The sequence below is a fragment of the Salmo salar genome, chromosome 20 (assembly GCF_965601325.2).
Source record: "Salmo salar chromosome 20, fSalSal1, whole genome shotgun sequence".
Taxonomy (NCBI): Eukaryota; Metazoa; Chordata; class Actinopteri; order Salmoniformes; family Salmonidae; genus Salmo; species Salmo salar.
The window spans coordinates 15063152-15089386 of NC_138310.1; the positions used below are offsets into that span (position 1 = coordinate 15063152).

Below are 26235 nucleotides of genomic sequence, written 5' to 3' on the forward strand. Positions count from 1 at the left end.
ACTATTCTACCCACTAAAAGCCCTCCTCATCCCGAGTTGGGTTGTCATCCCAATGCCCGGCAGAGGTGTTGTTTCCTACCTTCACAACCTGGGAGCGGCCCGTCAGGAAGTCCAGGTCCCAGTTGCACAGTGCGGGATTCAAACCCAGGGCTCCGACCTTAATGATGAGCTTGGAGGGTACTATGGTGTTGAAGGCTGAGCTATAATCAATGAACAGCATTCTTACATAGGTATTCCTCTTGTCCAGATGGGATAGGGCAGTGCGATGGCGATTGCATCGTCTGCGGATCTATTGGGGCGGTATGTAAATTGAAGTGCGTTTAGGGTGTCAGGTAGGGTCGAGATTATATGATCCTTAACTAGAATCTCAAAGCACTTCATGGTGACAGAAGTGAGTGCTATCCCGATAATCGGTATTCACATGAAGAAGTCTGTAGCATCCAGTAGAGGCTGCTGGGGGGATGACGGCTCATAATAAGGGCTGGAATGGAGTCAATGGAATGGTATCAAACACATCCAAGACGTGGTTTCCATGTGTTTGATACAAATCAATTGACTCTATTCCAGCCCTTATTATGAGCCGTCCTCCTCTCAGCCGCCTCCACTGGTAGCATCCGAATGGTTTGGCCTAAAAAACTAAAACAAACAAGTTTTTCTTTACGACCCCCACAAGTGTCAAGGGACTTGTGGCAACAACAATAAGGGGTTAAATGTGTAAAAAAATATATAACTATAACTAAAGGGGTCCTAAAATTCAAAATCAAATAGCTTAATGGTCCATTATATGAACTTCTTAAAACAATTCCATATGTAAGCTTAGAGCCCCCCACCTCAACGGCTTAGACTTTTAAGAATTACATTTAATTTGCTTATTTTCGCAGGTATGGGCCTTACTGGTTCTGTTTTGACTTCCTACAAGCCTTTCAGGTTGGTGTTTACACATTTGGTGATGTCTGATTAGGATATAAAGGGTCTGTCTCCAAGACGCCAGTTATACATTTTCTCAGCTGCTGTGCTGGAGCTGTCTTCCTGTTGCAACTTGTAATAAACCGGACACACATACACAGGTAAAATCATTTTCTGCTCGAACAAAAAAATACAGCAGTAGCTACTAGTTAGCTCACTGCCACAGTTAACTTGCCAACCAGATGAAAGGTCTATTACTTTTCCTGGTTCACTCTATTGTTCGATTGGATGGGTCTGAGTACAACATTCAGACATGGCGGAAGGAACGGTGGACCATGTTACTGATGGAGAGCAAGAAGAAGCATATTTTTACCGAGAAAGGATTAAATGTACACCAGAAGAGGAGACAAGGCTCGAAAGGCAACACTTTTGGAAAGTGATCGATGCGTTTAGATACTACAGGTACGGACTGTTTCAAAACCGCAGTAGTATTTGGTAGCTAGCTTACCCATAAAGTAATTTGACCCAGACGGTCTGGCTATCCTTAGTTCAAGTTTTTATTAGTCGTATGTTACGGGATACAACGTCTAACGGTGCAGGTTCCTTCCCGACAATGCAACAATAATAAGAAATAATAAAACAAGAATAGGAACATGAAGTAACGTTAAATGACTCATGGAAGGGGGATCGGGGGTGTTTAAATTGTGCAGTTGTGATGTGTGTGTTATGTTGATGGAGTAACGTTTTGTCCGAAGATTTTAGAAGAGGGATGACTGATTTTGGAGTCTTGACTAGTTCTTACAGCCCCAAAGTCATGCCTAAACCCCGCCTAGTTCTACAATTTCTCTTCTTAAAGGCCCAGTGCAGTCAATAATACTGTGGTTGGAATAATATTGTGAAAATTATGATAATGACCTTTAGTGTAAGAGCTGTTTGAAAAGTCCTCCTGAAAATTCAGCCTTTTTAGGCAACCTGGTCTCAGCACATTTTGTATTATTCTGTACGTAAACCTGAGACAATCAATTTAGTATAATATGTTACGTTTCGTCTGGTATGTGATAATTGCTGGATGTCCGTCAACCATTTTGTATGATATGTTACGATTTACAATTCATATTATATGTTATGAATTTGCAAAATGTACGATATGTTACGATTTGGAAAACATATGATATGTTACTAATTCTAGCTAGGTGAGTTAGCTAGCTCGCTAATGTTAGCTAGGCTAAGATTAAGGTTAGGGGAAGGGTTAGCTAAAAGGCTTAAGGTTAGCATTAGGGTAAGGGTTAGTTAACATGCTAAGTAGTTGCAAAGTTGCTAAAAATGTAGTAAGTAATTGAAAAGTAGCAAATCAGCTAAAATTGTCCGTGATGTGATTTGAACTCGCTACAACAGCATTGGTGCATTGGACAGCTGCATTGGACCAAATCGGATCTTAAACCTAACCTTAACCTCCCTGCTGACCTTATGGGTAACCCTTAAGTTAAGACCCCATTTTACAATAGTTAATTTTTACTTTGTGGTAACTAGTGACAACCCTAATTATGTTGCATAGCTAGCTAGCTAAAATAGATTGTGTATTTATATCAGGATTTATACTGTTTTGGCTAACTACATTGTCCCATACCATCGCTATTTAGCTAGTAGCTAGCTAACAGCAGTACAGGAAGTGGAGCTAGCTCTAGAAAATAACAAAGATAACTAAAAGAAGATGCAAAAACAGCAAGAGCTATAAAGTCCAGGCTGACAAACATTTACATTTCAATACAGTTAATCTTGTTACTTACAAACAAGAAGGTCATAAATGATTATGCATAGTCTATACAACCACATTCACCATAATGGAAGCTGCTTAGAAAAGGGGAATAAAAGGGTTTTGTGAATCTTTGTGTCAAGTCATTTCAAGGAGTCTGCATATTGGATTAGGCTTTATCATAATTCAAAAAGGCTATAAAATATGAGTTTCTATTTCCCCCATCTGTGTTTCTGGACCTCCATCTTCTCTTCCTCCTTTTCACCATGGCACCACCCTTCCCTTTTGCTTTGTCTAATTCACCTCCCCTTAATCTCAGGATGCATGTTCAAGAGCGGGTGAATCGAGCAGAACGTCAGTTCCAGAGTCTTCCGGAGCATCACCAGCTGCTGCTGCCCGGGGTCTTGCCCAACCTGGCCCGTATCCGTCGCAGTGTGGACCACAACCAGGAGGTGTTGCAGGCCATCGTACTCAACTGTGTCCACATGTTTGAGAACATGGAGTATGGCGAAGAGGTGAGCTAAACGGTCAGAAAAGGTCACACTCATGCTTTCTCGCAGTCACACCAGGCACTACTTGTAGCCCTCAAACTACTGGAAATCAGTTATTATTAATGGAAAGAGGAGACACAAGGAGTAATTTAGAAATTTAACCACTGGCAACTAGAGAACTCGCTACCAAAGTTGAGAATTCCAACTTTATGCAAAATGGTCAGTGATGCGAATGCAGGATAACCAATCGGAGTAGGGAGGGTCTTACTTGCTAGCTTTGACACTGTGCTGGATAGGCTGCATCTAGGTGTTTTTGTACAAGAAAAATACAGTAGTAGTAGGAGGAGCTGCATGTTTTTCTATTCTAGTATACCACACCGGCACACATTTCAGTAGTTCTTGTAGTAGTGTAAATTATATTAGAAGATAGATCTTAGATTAATTTGCTTCCATGATCCTTTCACCATTGGATGAAGTTTGAGGAGTTGAAGTGAATCTGTCTTTCTGTCCAGGATGACCTGAGGAAGGCGGGTACGTCTTCCACGTTCGACATGGACAAGCTCAAGTCCACCATTAAGCAGTTTGTGCGTGACTGGAGCGAGGCCGGCCAGGCTGAGAGAGACTCCTGCTACCTGCCCCTCATCCAAGAGATCCAGAGACTCTTTCCCAGCAACAAGTGGTGAACACACACACACACACATACACACACACAGTCTTGAATTCTAACTCAGTTGTGTGATTTTGAAATAGGTGTGTATTCTGTCAGTGATGGCGTGGTTGTTTCTGTAGTGATGTGTCCAAGGTGAGCGTGCTGGTTCCGGGGGCAGGGCTTGGTCGCCTGGCATGGGAAATCGCTCGTCTGGGTTATGCCTGCCAAGGCAACGAATGGAGCTTCTTCATGCTCTTCTCCTCAAACTTTGTCCTCAACAGGTAACACTCACCCTCAGCCCTAACCAAGGGTGCAAGTAGATTTAATTTCTTCCCTTTACGGGACCTCCTATGTGTGCACCTCAAATGTATGGGTGTAACAGGCCCGGCCCTGGATGTTCTGCCGCCCTAGGGAATACAAAAAATTTTCTCGCCTCTGAAGGTGAAATGTGTACTTACATTCTGAAATCTTGCTCTGATTTATCATCCAAAGGGACCCAGAGATAACATGAAGTGTCGTTTTGTTAGATAAAATCCTTTTTCATATCCTAAAAGGGTCCATATAGCATACATGATCGATTTTGTATTTCCACTCGTTCAATTTGCAAAGAAAGGAATCTGTGAAAATCTCACCCTAAACGTTGTTTCAACCAGTCAAATCACGTTCGTATGAATTCCTCAGAGATCCTAGAACGTAATGAGACTTCACTATATCATTAGGGGTGTAGTATATCCTATAGGACACCATATTTGGTCAGAGAGCGACGCCTTCATGGCACGCCGATGACGTGGGCGGTCTTCACTTGAACGACTCTAACTTTGTCAAATAAGCACCAATTGGGGTCAAACAAAGCTAGCTACATAGCCCATGAGCTGGGCTTTATGGGATTATCAATGTATCTGTCGTAAACTGTAGCTACTAACCTTGTACGACAGCATGCCTTTTCATTTTGGACAAAAAAAATAAGAATATTCAGAGTTATGAAGTTATAAACTGGTTGTTTTGCAAATTAACTATAATATGAACTATAATACAGTGGGGGGAAAAAAGTATTTGATCCCCTGCTGATTTTGTACGTTTGCCCACTTACAAAGAAATGATCAGTCTATAATTTTAATAGTAGGTTTATTTGAACAGTGAGAGACAGAATAACAAAATATCCAGAAAAACGCACGTCAAAAATGTTATAAAATGATTTACATTTTAATGAGGGAAATAAGTATTTGACCCCTCTGCAAAACATGACTTAGTACTTGGTAGCAAAACCCTTGTTGGCAATCACAGAGGTCAGATGTTTCTTGTAGTTGGCCACCAGGTTTGCACACATCTCAGGAGGGATTTTGTCCCACTCCTCTTTGCAGATCTTCTCCAAGTCATTAAGGTTTCGAGGCTGACGTTTGGCAACTCGAACCTTCAGCTCCCTCCACAGATTTTCTATGGGATTAAGGTCTGGAGAATGGCTAGGCCACTCCAGGACCTTAATGGGCTTCTTCTTGAGCCACTCTTTTGTTGCCTTGGCCGTGTGTTTTGGGTCATTGTCATGCTGGAATACCCATCCACGACCCATTTTCAATGCCCTGGCTGAGGGAAGGAGGTTCTCACCCAAGATTTGACGGTACATGGCCCCGTCCATCGTACCTTTGATGCGGTGAAGTTGTCCTGTCCCCTTAGCAGAAAAACACCCCCAAAGCATAATGTTTCCACCTCCATGTTTGACGGTGGAGATGGTGTTCTTGGGGTCATAGGCAGCATTCCTCCTCCAAACACGGCGAGTTGAGTTGATGTCAAAGAGCTCCATTTTGGTCTCATCTGACCACAACACTTTCACCAGTTGTCCTCTGAGTCATTCAGATGTTCATTGGCAAACTTCAGACGGGCATGTATATGTATTCTTGAGCAGGGGGACCTTGCGGGCGCTGCAGGATTTCAGTCCTTCACGGCGTAGTGTGTTACCAATTGTTTTCTTGGTGACTATGGTCCCAGCTGCCTTGAGATCATTGACAAGATCCTCCCGTGTAGTTCTGGGCTGATTCCTCACCGTTCTCATGATCATTGCAACTCCACGAGGTGAGATCTTGCATGGAGCCCCAGGCCGAGGGATATTGACAGTTCTTTTGTGTTTCTTCCATTTGCGAATAATCACACCAAATGTTGTCACCTTCTCACCAAGCTGCTTGGCGATGGTCTTGTAGCCCATTCCAGCCTTGTGTAGGTCTACAATCTTGTCCCTGACATCCTTGGAGAGCTCTTTGGTCTTGGCCATGGTGGAGAGTTTGGAATCTGATTGATTGATTGATTGATTGCTTCTGTGGACAGATGTCTTTTTTACAGGTAACAAGCTGCGGTTAGGAGCACTCCCTTTAAGAGTGTGCTCCTAATCTCAGCTCGTTACCTGTATAAAAACACCTGGGAGCCAGAAATCTTTCTGATTGAGAGGGGTCAAATACTTATTTCCCTCATTAAAATGCAAATCAATTTGTAACATTTTTGACATGCGTTTTTCTGGATATTTTTGTTGTTATTCTGTCTCTCACTGTTCAAATAAACCTACTATTAAAATGATAGACTGATCATTTCTTTGTAAGTGGGCAAACGTACAAAATCAGCAGGGGATCAAATACTTTTTTCCCCCACTGTATGGCTACTAATACTGGAAAAGCTAAATCAAAGTCCAAGTATACAGATTTGATGATATTCTTGCAGAAAAATGTAATATGAATGCAAATGCCTCCTTCACGATTTGGCCAAATGTACCTGGGTGACTTCACACTAAATGTCATGTAGTTCGCTCATACTTCAAGTTACCCGTCTGAAACTTTGCACATACACTGCTGTCATCTTGTGGACACCATCGGAGTTACAACCAGAGTGATGGCTGGAAGTGGGACCTTTCTGTTGCATTTCAAAGATGGTGGTAGAAAAAAACCCGGTATTTTCTTTTCTTTGTATTTTCTTCTACCAGATCTATTGTGTTATATTCTCCTACATCCAATTCACATTTACAAATTTCAAAGTGTTTCATTTAAAATGGTACCAAGAATATGCATATCCTTGCTTCAGGGCCTGAGCTACAGGCAGTTAGATTTGAGTATGTCATTTAGGCGAATTAAAAAAAAAAAAAAGGGGTTATCCCTAATATTTTTTAATAAGGCATCACAGAGTTAAGCACTGTTATAGAACACTTTATTATCTGGATACTTTTTATTGATTTATTTCTAAATATAAACCTAACAATAGGTAGAATCTTTGCCCTTTACTTTAACAAAGGGTATGGCATACCCTCACTCATTTTGAGCCCTGGTTTTAACCGAACACACCAAGCCCTTCTCAGACACCAAGGTATTTAAGGAGTGCACGGTGACAGTATTGGAGGCTTTGGCTATACTGGCAAATCTATGGATAGCATAATTGTGTCTGTCAAACAGGTAGGCATACCTCTTTTTGGGGGGAATTGGAAGAAATAGCCTCCAACAAAGCCCTCTTGTTTTTAGTGAAGTCGAGTTAAAATGAAGACAATTGTTGAAATGAATTACATTTGCTGTCCACCTCTGTTTTGATTATGCCATAGCCACACCAAAGGTGATGTCTGCCCGCTAGCCTTTTTAGTTGACTTTCTCCTGCACTCTCGCTCCTCATTAATAAGTTAATGATTGAAAAGGTGTCTGTCTCATGACATTGTAATACATTTGGTCTCCAGTCCATGGGTTACAGAAAAACCACATAGGCTGCTACTCTTTCTACCCGTAGGCTACATCATTTATGTTAAATTAATTTGATGGAGCGTGGTGGAGCGTAGCGTCTCTCCAACAGCACCCTGGAGAGGTGCACTATGCATGGATAAGCAAAATATTTTACACCCCTGCCTTTGACAATGTGGGCTCTGCTTATCAAGGGGCGGCATTAGCGCTCACCGAAATAGCCCGCATGCCACTGGGTGAGAGAAGTTATTGTTTTTGGGCAGAATAATGTGAGGTGTTGTTGGAGGCGCATCTTGGTCAGTTTAAGTCGGAAAATGTGCCCTCATCAAACTTCCGCTCTAGGCGGCTGCCTAATCATATAATTATATTTAGAATTCCTATTAATTCAATTCCATTTTTTCTGTGGGACTAGTCAGAATTATTTGTAATTTCACTTTTCTTGTGGCATCAACACAACTAGTCGTGATGTTTTCATCTGATTTTCAAACAATCACTTCAAAGGGCTCCCGTGCACGTTCATCCACTCGCAACGTATTTCCAGCCTCCGAACAGTGGTGGATGGAAAGAGACATCCGTTACACAAAACACCCAAAAAGTGTAATGACATTTGGTGGTTGCAGTTAGTCCAAAATTAATTCCTCCACTGCTGTCCGTGCGCGTTTCTCTGCCGTAGCAAAATGTTTGTGTTCTCCTCAAACCACATCGTATTTTGGAGCGTAGCCTATAGGCTTACAACCTGTTTTCAAGTCCATTCGCTCATTTTGCATGCCTCTAACATACGGTAATGATAACTGTAGACTACTACACCTTTATTTTTCTTGAGGTTTTGTTTTCATTATTGTGATAGGCTCATGTTTTACCGATACGGCGTATCCGCACTATTTGTTTTGCCGTGACACCATACCAGACCGTACCGCCTTACTTTCACCCCTGGCCCTAACTCAAGCCTTGCATATGATGCAATAATTCAGCCCTTGCATATGTTGCACCGTGTGTCATTTAATGTTGAAATGTCTGGTGTGTTTAGCTGCCTGAAAACTTGGGCCAAATCAATTGCCTAGCATATCAAATTAGCCCAATGCTATCCTCTTCGGACCACTGTTGTTCAGCTTAACTTACCTTGGCTCTGTTCTGTCCTTCCTGAGGTGTGAAAAGGTCAACTCCATGACCCTGTACCCCTGGATCCACCAGTTCAGCAACAACAAGAGGTCATCTGACCAGACGCGGCCAATCAGCTTCCCAGACGTCAACCCCCAGAGCCTGCCTCTAAACTCGGATTTCTCCATGGTGGCTGGGGACTTCCAGGAGGTCTACACAGAGCCTAGTGAGTGGTGAGCTTCACACAGGCTGTATGAAAGATCAACAAGAGCAATGAGTGATCAGGGCCTGTATTCACAAAGCGTCTCAGAGTATGAGTGCTGATCTAGAATCAGGTCCAACCTTGTCTTATTCATTATGTTCTAAAAGATTAAACTGATCCTAGATCAGCACTCCTGCTCTTAGACACGGTCCTTGTCTCTCTGTTGAGTGACAGGTTGTTATGTGAATTGGCAACGTATTGAGCAGTCAATGGTGAAAGTGAGCACTCTGTCCTAGACACAGATATATATTTTTTATTACCTGTGTTGGTTGGTATTAGCAATAAGGTGAGACAGGTTAAACAAGTATTGTGGTCTTTCCTCTCAGACACCTGGGACTGTGTGGCTACCTGCTTCTTCATCGACACAGCGCACAATGTCATCGACTACGTGGAGACCATCTGGAACATTCTCAAACCTGGAGGCGTGTGGATCAATCTTGGTGAGCGACGATATGTTCAACAGAGCTCCTTACTGACCAGTGATAGAGGTTCTCTATGCATTTTTGGTATAGTTCCTGTTTAAACTTACTGGTAGTGTATGATATACTGTATGTCAGTGGCGGACGGTGCCGTTTAAGGGAGGATGTCTTTTTTTGGTTTGGACCATGGCCTTATTTCTATTGGATGACTGTCATTAATATTACATTCACCCAGCTCAATGTAACATCGGTTTAGGCTAATACATGATACTCCCTATACCCATAAATTGTCCCTATACCCATCATGAGGTTGCTACAACCTAGCCTACGAATGAAAGTTTACAACATAGGTGCACACGTCGACAGAAACATTTTAGTAATCAAGGTGACAGACAGTGACTCATTCAATACCGCCTTGCACACTCTTGACTGCATCTAGCTGATCTAGGGTGTAATCGTTAGTCCAACAGTTGCAAACTAGACTTTCTATTGGACAAATTCAGGTACGTTATCCCTGTTTCATTCCATTTGCTTCCGTTTAAGAAATGTTTTCCAACAGAATTGGCAGAATGAATACACCCCTGATAACACGCAAACAGTTCACTTTCATAGCAGCCACATATACTGAAACAAAAATATAAACGTAACCTCCAATGTTGTTTTAGAGAATTTGGCAGTATGTCCAACAGGCCTCACAACCGCAGACCACGTGTAACCACGCTATTCCAGGACCTCCACATCTGGCTTCTTCACCTGCGGGAGTATTTCTGTCTGTAATAAAGCCCTTTCTTGGGGAAAATCTAATTCTGATTGGCTGGGCCTGGCTCCCCAGTGGGTGGACCTGGCTCCCCAGTGGGTGGACCTGGCTCCCCAGTGGGTGGACCTGGCTCCCCAGTGGGTGGACCTGGCTCCCCAGTGGGTGGACCTGGCTCCCAAGTGGGTGGGCCTATGCCCACCTATGGCTGCACCCCTGCCCAGTCATGTGAAATCCATAGATTAGGGCCTAATTAATTAATTTAATTGACTGATTTCCTTATTTGAACTGTAACTCAGTAAAATCTTTGAAATTGTTGCGTTTATATTTTTGTTCAGTATACAAACAGCATGTATAATTCCTTCTCGCATCTACGCGCTGGCTGTCCTCCTCTCACCTTTTCCCTTTGTTTGTGGACTTCAGTGCACAATACAACAGCTGTATGTGACCAGGCGAGAAAAACCTTTCCAACCCAAACCTTCATACTATAACCGCTACACAAAGTCTATGTATTTGTCACCATTTTAACTAACGTCATAGTCAACATAGCTAGCTACTAGAACTAACTTGTTAATAAACACGTGTGGTATCCCGGGAGGTCTACCCCGGTTGGTGATAGAGGGGAGGTACGTGCCCGATGTTGGCTCCCTCTGCTGGGAGTACAGCGGCGGGGTGCCTAGCCCGTGATGGCTCCAAGTAGAGGTAATTAGGGGAGAGTGCCAACCAGCAGTGCAGGCCACATAAAGGGAGCACCGTGGCACGCCACGAGGGGAGAGAGAGAGACGGACACGGAGCAAAACCTGAGAAGGACAGAGCGAAACCTACGTTATTTAGTTATGTTTATTTTGTTGCCTAGTAAAAGTTGTGTTTTCTGACTAGAACCTCCCTGTCTCAGTGTTAATCTCTGCACGCTCAACCCAACACCCCACGGTTTGTCACACCCGCTCTAATCATGTAGTACAGTGTACAGCAAGCAGTTTAGTAGTTACACCGGGTGTTTGAGTAGGCTAAACTAACTAACTGCATTCGTTAGCTAGGTAAGTTAAAGTGGAAATACAGCAAGCTCTCTCTCTCTTGCGTCTCCTTCATTTTTGAATAAATTAATTTGTTCAAAACTGTTCAACTATTGTCTTTCTCTCTCTTTGAGTCAACTACACACCATATTCTATGCACTGCAGTGCTAGCTAGCTGTAGCTTATTCTTTTAGAACTAGATTAATACTCTGATCCTTTGACTAGGTCGACAACATCAGTTCATACTACAAGAGCTCTGATAGGTTGGAGGACATAATTACTGTGTAAGTCTATGGAAGGGTGTGAGAACCATGAGCCTCCTAGGTTTTGTATTGAAGTCAATGTACCCAGAGGAGGACAGAAGCTAGCTGTCCTCTGGCTACACCATGGTGCTACCCTACAGAGTGCTGTTGATGCTACTGTAGACCTTTATTGCAGAACAGTGTGTTTTAATCAATTATTTGGCAAAATTTGAATATATTTAGAATAGCTTTATCTAAATAGTATAACTTTTTTTTTTATTGTTTCACTATTTTTATTTTTATGAAATTCACTGAGGATGGTCCACCCCTTCCTCTGAGGAGGAGCCTCCACTACTGTATGAATACTTTTACTAAAGCTGCGATTCCTCCCTTGTCTATAGGCCCACTGCTGTACCACTTTGAGAACATGGCCAACGAGCTCTCCATCGAGCTCAGCTACGAGGATGTCAGGGCAGCAATTTTAAAATATGGATTCCATTTGGAGGTAAAGCAGTTTTTTTTGTAATTTAAATAAAATATATAAAATAGGTGTACAGATTGGAGGAATAAGATGAACTACTATTACAGTTTACTGTAAAGAAAAGTATAAAACATTGTTTTCAGTTTCAGTTGTTTTGACTATCCTCCTTGGGCCTAAAACACCATCTTTTACTGCAGGTGGAGAGAGAGTCTGTCCCCACCACCTATACAGAGAACGATCAGTCCATGCTGAAGTACCTGTACGACTGTGTTTTCTTTGTGGCAAGGAAACCTGACCATCTGTATGCCAACGGTTTCCAGGTGGTCCATAAGAACAGACCGGAAGCGTCGCAACGGCGAGAGAGCTGCAACAGTCTGACGTGACATCGTCTGTCGCGTCATCGCAGAGCAACAACCGGAAAAAACGCAATTGGCCACCACCAAGGGCATAAAAAAAATTGTAAGATGACAGAAACACAAGTCAATGGACAGGTTTGCTTTCATGTTTCTTCTTCTTTATATTGTCTCATCGCCAGAGCTGCCAAATCACCTTACTTCATCCCCTGAGCCTTTGAGATTGAGACAGATGCCTATTATGAACTCAAGTGACTAAATCTTTCAGCACAGGACTGTTTGTCTTCAGTTAAAGAGACAAAGTGACGCCTCTATCTCCATGGTGACCTGATGTAGTTGCATGCGTGTCAGAGACCCGCCTCTACGTCTTCCCATTGTATTTATTTTGTAAAATACAGTTACCAACTCTGGCTATTTATAGTATTTTTTTGAATCACTTAAAATCAGATGCTGAAGTGGCTGGAGTTGGATATTTTAACCTATATTGTATGATTGGACACAGATTGAGTTTCAGCATTACACCCTGGATCTAGTTACTCACTTAATAAAGAAAAACACAATTCTTTAAAAGAAAGAAAACGTTTCATTGACTGAGAGGGACTGTCTAATTTTCATGACTCAATAGTGTCTTTAGGGTCATTCCATGAAAAGTGCCTTTGACATTAAGTATTAATTGTGCACCAATATTGCATTTTAAAAGCCTGATATTTAAATGACGTGCCCTTTAATATAGACCACATGGAGAATTCAATAAATTCTATTTTTTTTTTTTTATATGAATAAAGACTTACTCAAGCGCCAAAAATCCCTCTGTGACTTCTAGAATGATTTTAACCCACTTAACCCCAACATTTCTCCAAGCTTTCACAAACATTGTAAAGACCTAGTTATTTTGTTGCTTTGACAGTCATTTCTGAAGATTATAATTTATTTAGTGTGATTAGTGATTCATTTACATCTGTCCCTCATTTTAAGGTCACGTAAACTGAACTCTCATTTTCTGGTGTTTTGTGGAGAAAAACTGAGCGGATCGAGCATAACACGTCAACCCTGTTACCCATAGATCGACATTCTAGAAATAATTTAACAATAAATACATTTTTGTGAAGCTTGCATTCAATTGCCACTCCCAGTTGCACACAAGCTTCCATTCCCCCTGTCAAAAGGGGATTCATTGCTGATTAAAGATGAAGTCATTGTTTACTTTATTTGACACTTACTGGTATTTTTTATTTATTTGACCTTCAGATGGGAAAACGAGTTTTTTATTAAGTTGGAATTTGTGCCCTTTATGGCAGAATGTTAAAGTTAGGTGAAAGCAATGTTTTTTAATTTATTATATACACCTCTATATACACCTCATCAGCCCAGCCAGGCAATTTATAAACTTGATCTCCACTATAAAAAGCATCTAGACATTATCTCACATTTCTTTTAGACTAATATTTCGTTTTCAACATCGGGGATTTGTATATACCTTGCTGACATTTGCAACATTGTTTCAATATTTAAATTCGATCTCCTGTGCTGTCCCATAGTAATGAACTTGACGAGACAGACAGGCAGGCAGCGTTTTTCAGCCAGTCGAAATCACGAATCAGCTGGCATCATTTTTATGGATCTATACAAAAAAAGGTCAGTTGAAAAAAGGTCAAACGAAACGCAGCTAATTTGCAATCTTTCCAGCTTCAGTTTGAAGTGACTGTGTTACTGTAGCTGTGTTGTTGGCTAGATCCTCTGAACAACTGTGTCCTGACGAGTGAGCACATTTTCAGGCAGGTGAAATTGCGCCTCATTGGCTCATTGTTATGGATGTATCCAAATAAATGTCACTAGAAAACAGCTTACTTTGCTGTTATTCTGGCTTTTTGACGTGACTGTAAATTAGTTGGCAAGCTAGGGAAAAGAATGCTGCCAGCAAGTATGGCAATGGAACATTCTGTATCTATGGGGTCACACCCATAGATACAGAACAAAAAGACTGAATGACTGGGTCACTTCTCCAGCAACCCTAGATTTGTGTCGGGACTATATCTAGTATGAATAAATTAATCAAAATTATGTTTTTTTAGGAAAATATGTCAATCAGTATTTGAATATGTTGGTTACCTGTTGTATAAAAGTGATAATGCCCTCGAAGGCGCCTCGGGCCTAACAAAACCTAACAACACTTAAATAAGAATCTCATATTCCCTCTGTTTGCAGTTATACACTACAATAAGTTGGAGCATTATGCCTAATTATGATCAATGTTATAAAGTATGCAACAACTCCCCTTTTGTCAATTACTGCCTTCATACAGCCAGGTACATCTGAGAGTCACAGTTGGTTACAGAGGATACAGACATCAGTGGTGAATCCTTATATCAATACCAGTTAACACACAACATATGAAAGGGAGATCCAGTGCACACATTAAATGATTTACTGACAATGATTGCCCTACCCGATTTGGAATGAATGCCCTATCTGGCTATCTCAATTACTCTTTCTCAAGCAACCGACATGTGGCGCTGTTGGTGGAGAAGATTCTTGATAGTGGTGGGCGGGAATAGAGGACAGATACATCCTCTCATTGGGCAGACCGGGTGTGTGTACAATTTACAGTAACTTGTGCGCTTCAGTCAAAACATTGATACCTGTTAATTATTGGAAGTCTCTACATGGTCTTTAGCTGGCAGTCTGAGGAGGAGAACACCAGTATACGAGAAGTATACAAACAGACAATGACAACATACAGTGCAATCGGAAAGTATTCAGACACTGACTTTTTCCACATTTTGTCACATTACAGCCTTATTCTAAAGTGGATTAAATAGATTTTTGTTCCTCATCAATCTAAACACAATACCCCATAATGACAAAGCAAAAACAGGTTTGTATTCAGACCCTTTTCTATAAGACTTGAAATGGAGCTTGCGTGTATTCTGTTTCCATTATTCATCCTTGAGATGTTTTTACAACTTGATTGGAGTCCACCTGTGGTAAATTCAATTGATTGGAAATGATTTGGAAAGGCACATAACTGTCTTAATAAATAAGGTGCCACAGTTGACGTCAGAGCAAAAACCAAGCCATGAGGTTGAAGGAATTGTCCGTAGAGCTCCTAGACAGGATTGTGTCGAGGCACAGATCTGGGGAAGGGTACAAAAAAAACTCTGCAGCGTTGAAGGTCCCATGAACACAGTGGTTTCCATGATTCTTAAATGGAAGGAGTTTGGAACCACAAAGACTCTTCCTAAAGCTGTCCGCCCGGCCAAACTGAGCAATCAGGGGAGAAGGGCCTTGGTCAGGGAGTTGACCCAGGAACCCGTTAGTCACTCTGACAGAGCTCCAGAGGTCCTATGTGGAGATGGTTATCCTTATGGAAGGTTCTCCCATCTCTGCAGCGCTCCACCAATCAGGCCTTTATGGTACAGTGGCCAGACGGAAGCCACTCAGTAAAAGGCACATAATAGCCTGCTTGGAGTTTGCCAAAAGGCACCCAAAGGACTCTCAGACCATGAGAAACAAGATTCTCTGGTCTGATGAAACCAAGATTGAACACTGGCCTGAATGCCAAGAGTCACATCTGGAGGAAGCCTGGCAACATCCCTATGGTGAAGCATGGTGGTGGCAGCATCATGCTGTGGAGAGTGTTTTTCAGTGGAAGGGACTGGGAGACTAGTCAGGATTGAGGAAAAGATGAACGGAGCAAAGTAAAGAGATCCTTGATGAAAACCTGCTCCAGAGCTTCCAACAGGACAATGATCCTAAGCACACAGCCAAGACAATGCAAGAGTAGCTTCGGGACAAGTCTCTGAATGTCCTTGAGTGGCCCAACCAGAGCCCGGACTTGAACTTGATCGAACATCTCAGGAGAGACCTGAAAATAGCTGTGCCGCGACGCTCTCCATCCAACCTGACAAACCTTGAGAGGTTCTGCAGAGAAGAAAACTTTAAGCTCGTCTCTCAATTGAAAACAACGTGTCAGTACTTTGCCCCTTGGTAACCATTGCACTTCTGTATGTTGTAAAAGCGTTACATGGTCGCTGCTCATATCATTGCATAGTACAGAAAATAAACGAGAGTTCAGGGGCAAGTGGCTCTCGATGGAGGGTGCAGTGTACCCAAGTGGCATCTGCTTGCACACGCGTTACCACTCCACTATGTCTCCCTGTCATGGCTTTTGCGCCATCAGTACAGATGCCAACATGAGCAGCAGCTGCGTTTGGCTACATACGGATTGTTAGTGGAATTCCCGTGAGAGAGTAACGGTTAATGTTATTGGATGTTAATTATTTGACTAGGCTACCAGTATTTGACATTGTGTTATTATTTTGCTGAACACTAGATGGTTTCATTTTATTTTTGTCAGTGAAACGAGGCTACTCAGGCGAGAGAAAAAACTCACCCAAATGTATAGCCCCGTTTGAAAATGTAAAAAAAAAAAGAAAAAAAGAATTGCCACTTCTAATATAACTGTATGGCAGAGCCCAAGGGGCAAACATTTTCGAGCTCTAACCTTAGAATTGGGGATGACGTACTGTCACATGAGTGACAGAAAACTGAACCAATCATGACAGAAAACTGAGCCAATCAGGCGCAACGCTCTGTATTTTCTGCTGGCTAGCCCCACCACCACAGAAAGCACTGAGCTAGGTTGAAACACCTGCATTTTGGAGCTGCCTTACTCAAGAAAGCAAAAAAGAGACCATGGCTGCATTTCAAAACACTGGATCACTGCTACTCTAACTTCGGCGATGAAAACAAGGCCTTCCCCCGCCTTCCTCTCGGAAAATCTAACCACGACTCCATTTTGCTCCTCCCTTCCTATAGGCAGAAACTCAAACAGGAAGTACCTGTGGTAAGGACCATAAAACGCTGGTCTGACCAATCGGAATCCATGATTGTTTTGATAATACGGACTGGGACATATTCCGGGTAGCCTCAGAGAATAATATCGATTTATACGCTGATTCGGTGAGTGAGTTTATAAGGAAGTGCATAGGAGATGTTGTACCCACTGTGACTATTAAAACCTACCCTAACCAGAAACCATGGATAGATGGCAGCATTCGCACAAAACTGAAAGCGCAAACCACCGCATTTAACCATGGAAAGGTGACTGGGAATATGGCTGAATACAAACAGTGTAGTTATTCCTCCACAAGGCAAGCAAACATGTCAGTATAGAGACAAAGTGGAGTCGCAATTCAACGGCTCAGACACGAGACGTATGTGGCAGGGTCTACAGACAATTACGGACTACAAAAGGAAAACCAGCCACGTCACGGACACCGACGTCTTGCTTCCAGACAAACTAAACACCTTCTTTGCCCGCTTTGAGGATAATACAGTGCCACCGACGCGGCCCGCTACCAAGGACTGTGGACTCTCCTTCTCCGTGGCTGACTTAGGTAAGACATTTAAAAATAGTAACCCTCGCAAGGCTGCTGGCCCAGACGGCATCCCTAGCCGCATCCTCAGAGCATGCGCAGACCAGCTGGCTGGTGTGTTTACGGACATATTCAATCTCTCCCTATTCCAGTCCGCTGTCCCCACATGCTTGAAGATGGCCACCATTGTTCCTGTACCCAAGAATGCAAAGGTAACTGAACTAAATGACTACCGCCCCGTAGCACTGACTTCTATCATCATCAAGTGCTTTGAGAGACTAGTCAAGGATCATATCACCTCCACCTTACCTGTCACCCTAGACCCACTTCAATTTGCTTACTGCCCCAATGCAATTGCCATCACACTGTGCATTGCTCTATCCCATCTGGACAAGAGGAATACCTACGTACGAATGCTGCTCATTGACTACATCTCAGCATTCAACACCATAGTACCCTCCAAACTCATCATTAAGCTTGAGGCTCTTGGTCTCAACCCCGCCCTGTGCAATAGGGTGCTGGACTTCCTGACGGGCCGCCGCCAGGTGGTGAAAGTTGGAAACAACATCTCCACCCCGCTGATCCTCAACACTGGGGCCCCACAGGGTGCATGCTCAGCCCCCTCCTGTACTCCCTGTTCACCCATGATTACATGGCCATGCATGCCTCCAACTCAATCATCAAGTTTGCAGACGACACAACCGTAGTAGGCTTGATTACCAACAACGACGACACAGCCTACAGTGGGAAGGTGAGGGCACTCGGAGTGTGGTACCAGGAAAATAACCTCTCACTCAATGTAAACAAAACAAAGGAGATGATCGTAGACAGCAGAGGGAACACCAACCTATCCACATTGACTGGACAGCAGTGGAGAAGGTGGAAAGTTCATCGGCGCACACATCACGGACATACTGAAATGGTCCACCCATAAAGACAGTGTGGTGAAGTAGGCGCAACAGCAAGAAATGTGGCTTGTCACCTAAAACCCTCACAAACTTTAACAGATGCACAATTGAGAGTATCCTGCTGGGCTATATCACCGCCTGGTACGGCAACTGCACCGCCCACAACCGCAGGGCTCTCCAGAGGGTGGTGCGGTCTGCACAATGCATCACCGGGGGCAAACTAACTGCTCTCCAGGACACCTACAGGACCCGATGTCACAGGAAGGCCAAAAAGATCATCAAGGTCAACAACCACCTGAGCCACTGCCTCACCGCTACCATCCAGAAGGCGAGGTCAGTACAGGTGCATCAAAGCTGGGAACCGAGAGACTGAAAAATAGCTTCTATCTCAAGGCCATCAGACTGTTAAACAGCACTAACACAGAGAGGCTGCTGCCTACATACAGACTTGAAACCGTTGGCCACTTTAATAAGTGGATCACTCGTCACCTTAATAATGCCACTTTAATAATGTTTACATATCTTGCATTACTCATCTCATATGTATATACAGTATTTTATACCATCTATTGCATCTTGCCTATGCCGCTCGGTCATTGCTCATCCATATATTTATATGTACAGTTGAAGTCGGAAGTTTACATACACCTTAGGCAACTACATTTAAACTCAGTTTTTCACAATTCCTGACATTTAATCCTTGTAACAATTCCCTGTCTTAGGTCAGTTAGGATCACCACTTTATTTTAAGAATCTGAAATGTCAGAATAATAGTAGAGATAATGATTTATTTCAGCTTTTCTTTCTTTCATCACATTCCCAGTGGCTCAGAAGTTTATATACACTCAATTAGTATTTGGTAGCATTGCCTTTAAATTGTTTAACTTGGGTCAAACGTTTCGGGTAGTCTTCCACAAGCTTCCCACAATAAGTTGGGTGAATTTTGGCCCATTCCATCTGACAGAGCTGGTGCAACTGAGTCAGGTTTGTAGGCCTCCTTGCTCGCACACGCTTTTTCAGTTCTGCCCACAAATGTTCTATAGGGTTGAGGTCAGGGCTTTGTGATGGCCACTCCAATACCTTGACTTTGTTGTCCTTAAGCCATTTGGCCACAACTTTGGAAGTATGCTTTGGGTCATTGTCCATTTGGAAGACCCATTTGCGACCAAGCTTTAACTTCTTGACTGATGTCTTGAGATGTTGCTTCAATATATCCACATAATTTTCCTACCTCATGAGGCCATCTATTTTGTCAAGTGCACCTGCAGCAAAGCACCCTCACAACATGATGCTGCCACCCCCGTGCTTCACGGTTGGGATGGTGTGCTTCGGCTTGCAAGCGTCCCCCTTTTCCCTCCAAACATAACAATGGTCATTATGGCCACACAGTTCTATTTTTGTTTCATCAGACCAGAGGACATTTCTCCAAAAAGTATGATCTTTGTCCCCATGTGCAGTTGCAAACTGTAGTCTGGCTTTTTTATGGCGGTTTTGGAGCAGTGGCTTCTTCCTTGCTGTGCGGCCTTTCAGGTTATGTCGATATAGGACTCGTTTTACTGTGGATATAGATACTTTTGTACCTGTTTCCTCCAGCATCTTCACAAGGTCCTTTGCTGTTGTTCTGGGATTGATTTGCACTTTTCGCACCAAAGCACGTTCATCTGTAGGACACAGAACACATCTCCTTCCTGAGCAGTATGACGGCTGTGTGGTCCCATGGTGTTTATACTCGCGTACTATTGTTTGTACAGATGAACGTGGTACCCTCAGGCGTTTGGAAATGGCTCCCAAGGATGAACCAGACTTGTGGAGGTCTACAATTCTTTTCTGAGGTCTTGGCTGATTTATTTTGATTTTCCCATGATGTCAAGCAAAGAGGCACTGAGCTGGAAGGTAGGCCTTGAAATACATCCACAGGTACACTTCCAATTGAATCAAATTATGTCAATTAGCCTATCGGATGCTTCTAAAGCCATGACATAATTTTCTGGAATTTTCCAAGCTGTTTAACGGCACAGTCAAGTTAGTGTATGTAAACCTCTGACCCACTGGAATTGCGATACAGTGAATTATAAGTTAAATAATCTGTCTGTAAACTATTTTTGTAAAAATGACTTGTGTCATGCACAAAGTAGATGTCTTAACCGACTTGCCAAAATTATAGTTTGTTAACAAGAAATTTGTGGAGTAGTTGAAAAACGAGTTTTAATGACTCCAACCTAAGTGTATGTAAACTTCCGAAATCAACTGTATATATTCTTATTCCATTCCATTACTTAGATTTGTGTGTATTAGGTAGTTGTTGTGAATTTGTTAGATTACTTGTTAGATATTTCTGCACTGTCGGAACTAGAAGCACAAGCATTTTGCTACACTCGCAATTTTATCTGCTAACCATGTGTATGTGACCAATAAGATTTTATTTTATTTGATGGAACCGGTCAGGATGCTCTCGATTGTGCAGCTGTATAACTTTTTCAGGATATGAGGACCCATGCCAAATCTTTTCAGTCTCCTGAGGGGGAAAGGTGTTGTCGTGCCCTCTTAACGACTGTCTTGGTGTGTTTGGACCATAATAGTTTGGTGGTGAGGGGCCTGTTCTGCTCACCTTTTCCTGGAGTCCATGATAAGCTCATTTGTCTTGCTTACATTGAGGGAGAGGTTGTTGTCCTGGCACCACACTGCCACGTCTCTGACCTCCTCCCTATAGGCTGTCTCATCATTGTCGGTGATCAGGCCTACCACTGTTGTGTCGTCAGGAGACTTAATGATGGTGTTGGAGTCGTGTTTGGCCATGCAGTCGTGGGTGAACAGGGAGTACAGGAGGGGACTAAGTACACAGCCCTGAAGGGGCCCAGTGTTGAGGAACAGCGTGGCAGACGTGTTCTTGCCTACCCTTACCACCTGGGGGGCGGCCCGTCAGGAAGTCCAGTATCCAGTTGCAGAGGGAGGTGTTTAGTCTCAGGGTCCTTAGCTTAGTGATGAGCTTTGTGGGCACTATGGTGTTGAACTCTGAGCTCTAGTCAATGAACAGCATTCTCACATTGGTGTTCCTTTTGTCCAGGTGGGAAAGGGCAGTGTGGTCTATGTTATCCGTGAGGATGCTGTTGATGTGAGCCATGACCAGCCTTTCAAAGCACTTCATGGCTGCTGACGTGAGTGCTACAGGGCGGTAATCATTTAGGCAGGTTACCTTCACTTCCTTGGGCACAGGGACTATGGTGGTCTGCTTGAAACATGTAGGCATTACAGACTCGGTCAGGGAGAGGTTGAAAATGTCAGTGCATGCTTTGAGTACACATCCTGATAAACCGTCTGGCCCCGCGGCTTTGTGACCTGTTTAAAGGTATTGCTCACATTGGCTACTGAGAGCTTTATCACACAGTCGTCCAGAACAGCTGGTGCTCTCATGCATGCTTCAGTGTTGCTTGCCTCGAAGTTAGCATAAAAGGCATTTACAGTGGTTGCTCCACTAAAGGTTTTGCGATTATGCTGCGGGACTTAGAGGTCAATTGTGGTTTAGTACGGTACCCTGCGTCACTACTTCCTTGCTCCAGACCAGCGCAAGGGGGAGTTAGAGCACTGATTATGCTTTTGGGTCCCAAGGTGCTACTGTGTCTCTGACAATGAATGGGCGACCTAAACCTAAATAGAATCTGATAATTGTGCACGACTTCAGAATTACTTACTAAAACTGTTGTTACACAAGGTTTTTATTTTAAGAGAAACTTAGACTACAATTAGGGTGTGGAAATGTTAGGATTATTTTGCTCTTACTGTAATACTGTAGCCTACTCCCAACCGGTCACGTTGTACAGCGCCTGAGTGGCGCAATGGTCTAAGACACTGCTTCGCAGTGCAAGCTGTGTTGCTACAGATGCTGGTTCAATACCTGTGCCGGCCTCGACTGGGAGACCCATGAGATGATTGTAGGTTTTTGGTTTCTCTCCCTCTAAAAACAGAAATAAATCATTCTAAATAACAAACTGGCTTTATTTACAAATTAGTAACAATGTCTCACCCCATGTTTGAAAAAGCATTAAAGACAGAGTTAATGAGTACTTGAGGTCACCGAGAAAGTCTGGACATGGCCTGCCCTCATTTATGTAAGGAATTAGGCACTTTCCCATGTTTACTACAGTATGTACTGTAGGCTATGTTTACTTGTCAGACTGCACAGTAGCCTAATGAACAAATGCAGGTGGCTTATCTTCAAAATGCTTTAAATGCTTTATTATCCAAATGTAAAAGCATATACTGTACAGTACTGTATTTCTTCATCAGCATCTCTATGCTTTCGTTAATAAAATTATGATAAAAATACTCTTTCAAAATGCAGGTGTTTATTTAGTTATGGCTTCATAATGAATTACTATTGGAATAAATATTACTGAATTACAAAAATATTGGAACAAAGTTGTCTAATGAAGGTAAACAAATAGTTGCTTACTGGAAAATACTCTTTCAAACACACACGGTCACATTGCACAGTGCCGTTATGGCTATTAGCAGGTAGCTGGACAGTGGACTTGCCTAGAAGGAGGGTAGGGGGAGAATTCTATTGTCAAATGTATTTCTTAGTTAGGTTGGCTGTATCACAACCGGCCGTGATTGGTTGCAATTTCAGTTTAATCCACCAGAAAAAAACAAACCAAATAATACAACAAAAAGTATTATTATTATTATGTGTCACATCCGACCGTGATTGGGAGTCCCATAGGGCGGCTCACAATTGGCGCAGCGTTTCTCTCCCTCTAAAAACAGAAATAAATGTTTTGGCCTTTATTCAGATTTCAATCGCTCACTCTCGTTTTTTTGAAAACAAAATAACCTCCAAAATATTGTTAGCTGATGGCACAGTTATATAGCCCGGCACTTACATAAAGCTGAGTGACTCACTCATTCATGGCTTTGGATCAAAATAAATAAGTACCAACATTCTTTCTGATAGTCTTTAATAAAGAAATGTTTTGGTTATCCTGACCTGGACACCATGTACAGTATTATAATAGCCCTCCCGATTGGCGCAGCGGTCTAAGACACTGCATCGCAGTGCAAAATGTGTTGCTACAGATGCAGGTTTGATACGCATGCCGGCCACCACCGGTAGACCAATATGTAATTATTTGCGATTTATATACTTTAGGCCTACCGTAGTCGACATGAGTCTCACTAGTTTTGAGTAATGTGCTGTTAAAAGTGGTGTAGGTCTTATTTATTTAAAGAGCATATTGAAGTTAGAAGCAATAGGATTTGAAGCAATAGCCTACTCATTGTGGTTACTATTTTAGCACTGTTTCGCGCTGCTCTTAGACAAGCATTGGGACCGGTCTTGGTAAATCAATTTGATTTTTATTTTCACTGAATCTCCATTTGGGTATTGGTTAGACTACAATTATACAATTAGGGTGTGGAAATGTTATGTTACTACTCCCGACCGTCACATGTTACAATGCCATATTTTCCGTTCCATCCTAACGGAAACCCTGAGGGTTTTTCATTTTTCTTGGAATAGAAACACCATAATATTAATGAAATTAATTAAGCAACATTTCTTAAAATCAGTCCCATATACTATGTTCTTACAAAAAAAGGTTTTAAATTCTCTAGTACAGCCACTATTGAAGGCTATCAAATGCTTCTCAAAGATGCCCTCTGGTGGTCAAACTAGCACTAACTAGCATTAATGGTTACAATGGCTGGCAATTAAATGACGTGCCATAGAATTCTGCGGCACCATGCAAGCTGTGCTGCAGTATGCTGCAACTTTTAAAGGACGAACCACTGTAGCTCGTCTGGTAGGCTCGCGTCACTGGGCAGCTCGCGTCTGGGTTTCCCTTTTGTAGTCTGTAATAGTTTTCAAGCCCTGCCACATCCGACGAGCGTCAGAGCCGGTGTAATAGGATCCAGTCTTAATCCTGTATTGACGCTTTGCTTGTTTAATGGTTTGTCTGAGGGCATAGCGGGATATCTTATAAGCATCCGGATTTGTGTCCTGCTCCTTGAAAGCAGCAGCTCTAGCCTTTAGCCCGATGTGGTTGTTGCCTGTAATCCATGGCTTATGTTTGGGATATGTACATACGGTAACTGTGGGGACGACGTCGTCGATGCACTTATTGATGAAGCCGATGACTGAGGTAGTATACTCCTCAATGCCATTGGATGAATCCCGGAACATATTCCAGTCTGTGCTAGCAAAACAGTCACGTAGCATAGCATCCTTGTCATCTGACCACTTTCATATTGAGCGAGTCACTGTTATTGACAAATAGACACACACCCCCACCCCTCATCTTACCAGACATAGCTTCTCTGTTTTGCCGGTGCATGGGACATCCCACCAGCTCTAAATTATCCGTGTCGTCGTTCAGCCACGACTCAGTGAAACATAAGATATTACAGTTTTTAATGTCCCGTTGGTAGGATAATCTTGATCATATGTCATCAATTTTATTTTCTAATGATTGCATTTTGGCAATTAGAACGGATGGCAGTGGGGGTTTACTCGCTCATCTATGTATTCTCAGAAGGCAGCCTGACCGCCGCCCCCTTTTTCTCCGTCTTTTCTTCATGCAAATGATGGGGATTTGGGCCTGTTCCCGAGAAATCAGAATATCATTTTTGTCAAACTCGTTAAAGGAAAAAGCTTCTTCCAGTTCGAGGTGAGTAATCTTAGTTCGAGGTGAGTTATTTTCGGTCATAAGAGACGGTAGCAGCAACATTATGTACAAAATAAGTAACAAAATTTCATAGCTGGTTAGGAGCACGTAAAAAGTCAGCCATCCTCTCCGGTGCCATTCTCTGATACACAATAAGTAACGATAACTTGGCTATATGCACGGGGTACCAGTACCAAGTTGATGTGCAGGGGTACAAGGTAATTGAGGTAGATATGTACATATACTGTAGGTCGGGATAAAGTGACAAGGCAACGGGATAGATAATAAACAATAACATTAGCGTATGTGATGAGTCAAGAGGTGCAAAAAGGGTCAATGCCAATATTCCGGCTAGCTATTCCGGCTAGCTATTTAATTATTCTAATAATTGTCGCTGAGGCCATTTTTCCCCCCATCATTAACATTTTATATTCATCCAATGTCTATCATGTTTTTGGATGAAGTGATGACGTCGCCACTGCTCCCTGTGCGCAATGAGTGTTAGTGCGCATGTCATGCAACTCGGATATAGACGGTCCATGAATCGGCGAATGCGAACCTAAGTAGATAATTTTGAAAACAATGATCAGACATCTTGAACGCAGTCTCGAGTTCTTATTATACCTCAGTGGTTGAAGCGAGAGGCTAAACTTCTCTGGTGTTTTGGTCCAGTACCTACTACGCTCTAACAGCGTGAAGCAAACCTATGCACATGTGTAGATACTCTGCGACTGTGTGAGAGTGAAGTCATCTCGCTCGGAAGGTCACACACAAAGATGAAGTTGATGATGGCAAAGACCTATGCACTTTCAACTCATTCCAGTACTGGAGGGTCCCTTTGCCAGAGCTGGACCTTTTACTTCTGCAGAGTGGGAACCTCTTTGGACCAAATGGAGAACCGACCCCCTGCCAAAGACTTCTCCTCTGATGCCATGGAGTATCTACCCACCATGGAACTCTTATGCAAGAGGTGGCAACAGACACTGCCCATCAGAGCAATCGATATAAATCTATACAATGTAGACATATGGGTGGTTCTGCTCCCCACCAATGCACACGTAAGCCATGGTGACACACTATAGAACAGCTAGGCCTGCTAAACTCAAACTTTCACAATGCCCACCATACACTGGGACTTCCGAGTGGCGCAGAGTTCTAAGGCACTGCATCT

At 42.8% G+C, this 26235-nt stretch overlaps 1 protein-coding gene across 2 annotated transcripts; it reads left to right on the top strand.

The window, feature by feature from the left end:
* The first annotated feature begins 1032 nt into the window (after positions 1–1032).
* Positions 1033–13327, top strand: carnmt1 (carnosine N-methyltransferase 1). Of its 2 annotated transcripts, none has more exons than XM_014160687.3 (8): positions 1033–1368; positions 2979–3174; positions 3663–3829; positions 3940–4080; positions 8643–8821; positions 9184–9297; positions 11687–11790; positions 12087–13327. In XM_014160687.3, exons 1-8 carry the CDS (start codon positions 1220–1222, stop codon positions 12147–12149), a joined length of 1113 nt encoding a protein of 370 aa, XP_014016162.1. In that variant the 5' UTR covers positions 1033–1219; the 3' UTR covers positions 12150–13327. The 2 variants fall into 2 exon arrangements, with proteins under 2 accessions (XP_014016162.1, XP_014016161.1); XM_014160686.3 differs by having other exon boundaries at positions 1036–1368; positions 11964–13327.
* The last annotated feature ends 12908 nt before the right edge of the window (positions 13328–26235 follow it).

What these genes read in the sequence shown, in the direction of transcription:
- carnmt1 (XM_014160686.3), top strand. Translation starts at nt 1,220, where the DNA reads ATGGCGGAAGGAACGGTGGACCATGTTACTGATGGAGAGCAAGAAGAA. An exon ending in GATGCGTTTAGATACTACAG is followed by an intron (nt 1,369 to 2,978) that starts GTACGGACTGTT and finishes CCTTAATCTCAG; the next exon opens with GATGCATGTTCAAGAGCGGG. An exon ending in TCAAACTTTGTCCTCAACAG is followed by an intron (nt 4,081 to 8,642) that starts GTAACACTCACC and finishes GTCCTTCCTGAG; the next exon opens with GTGTGAAAAGGTCAACTCCA.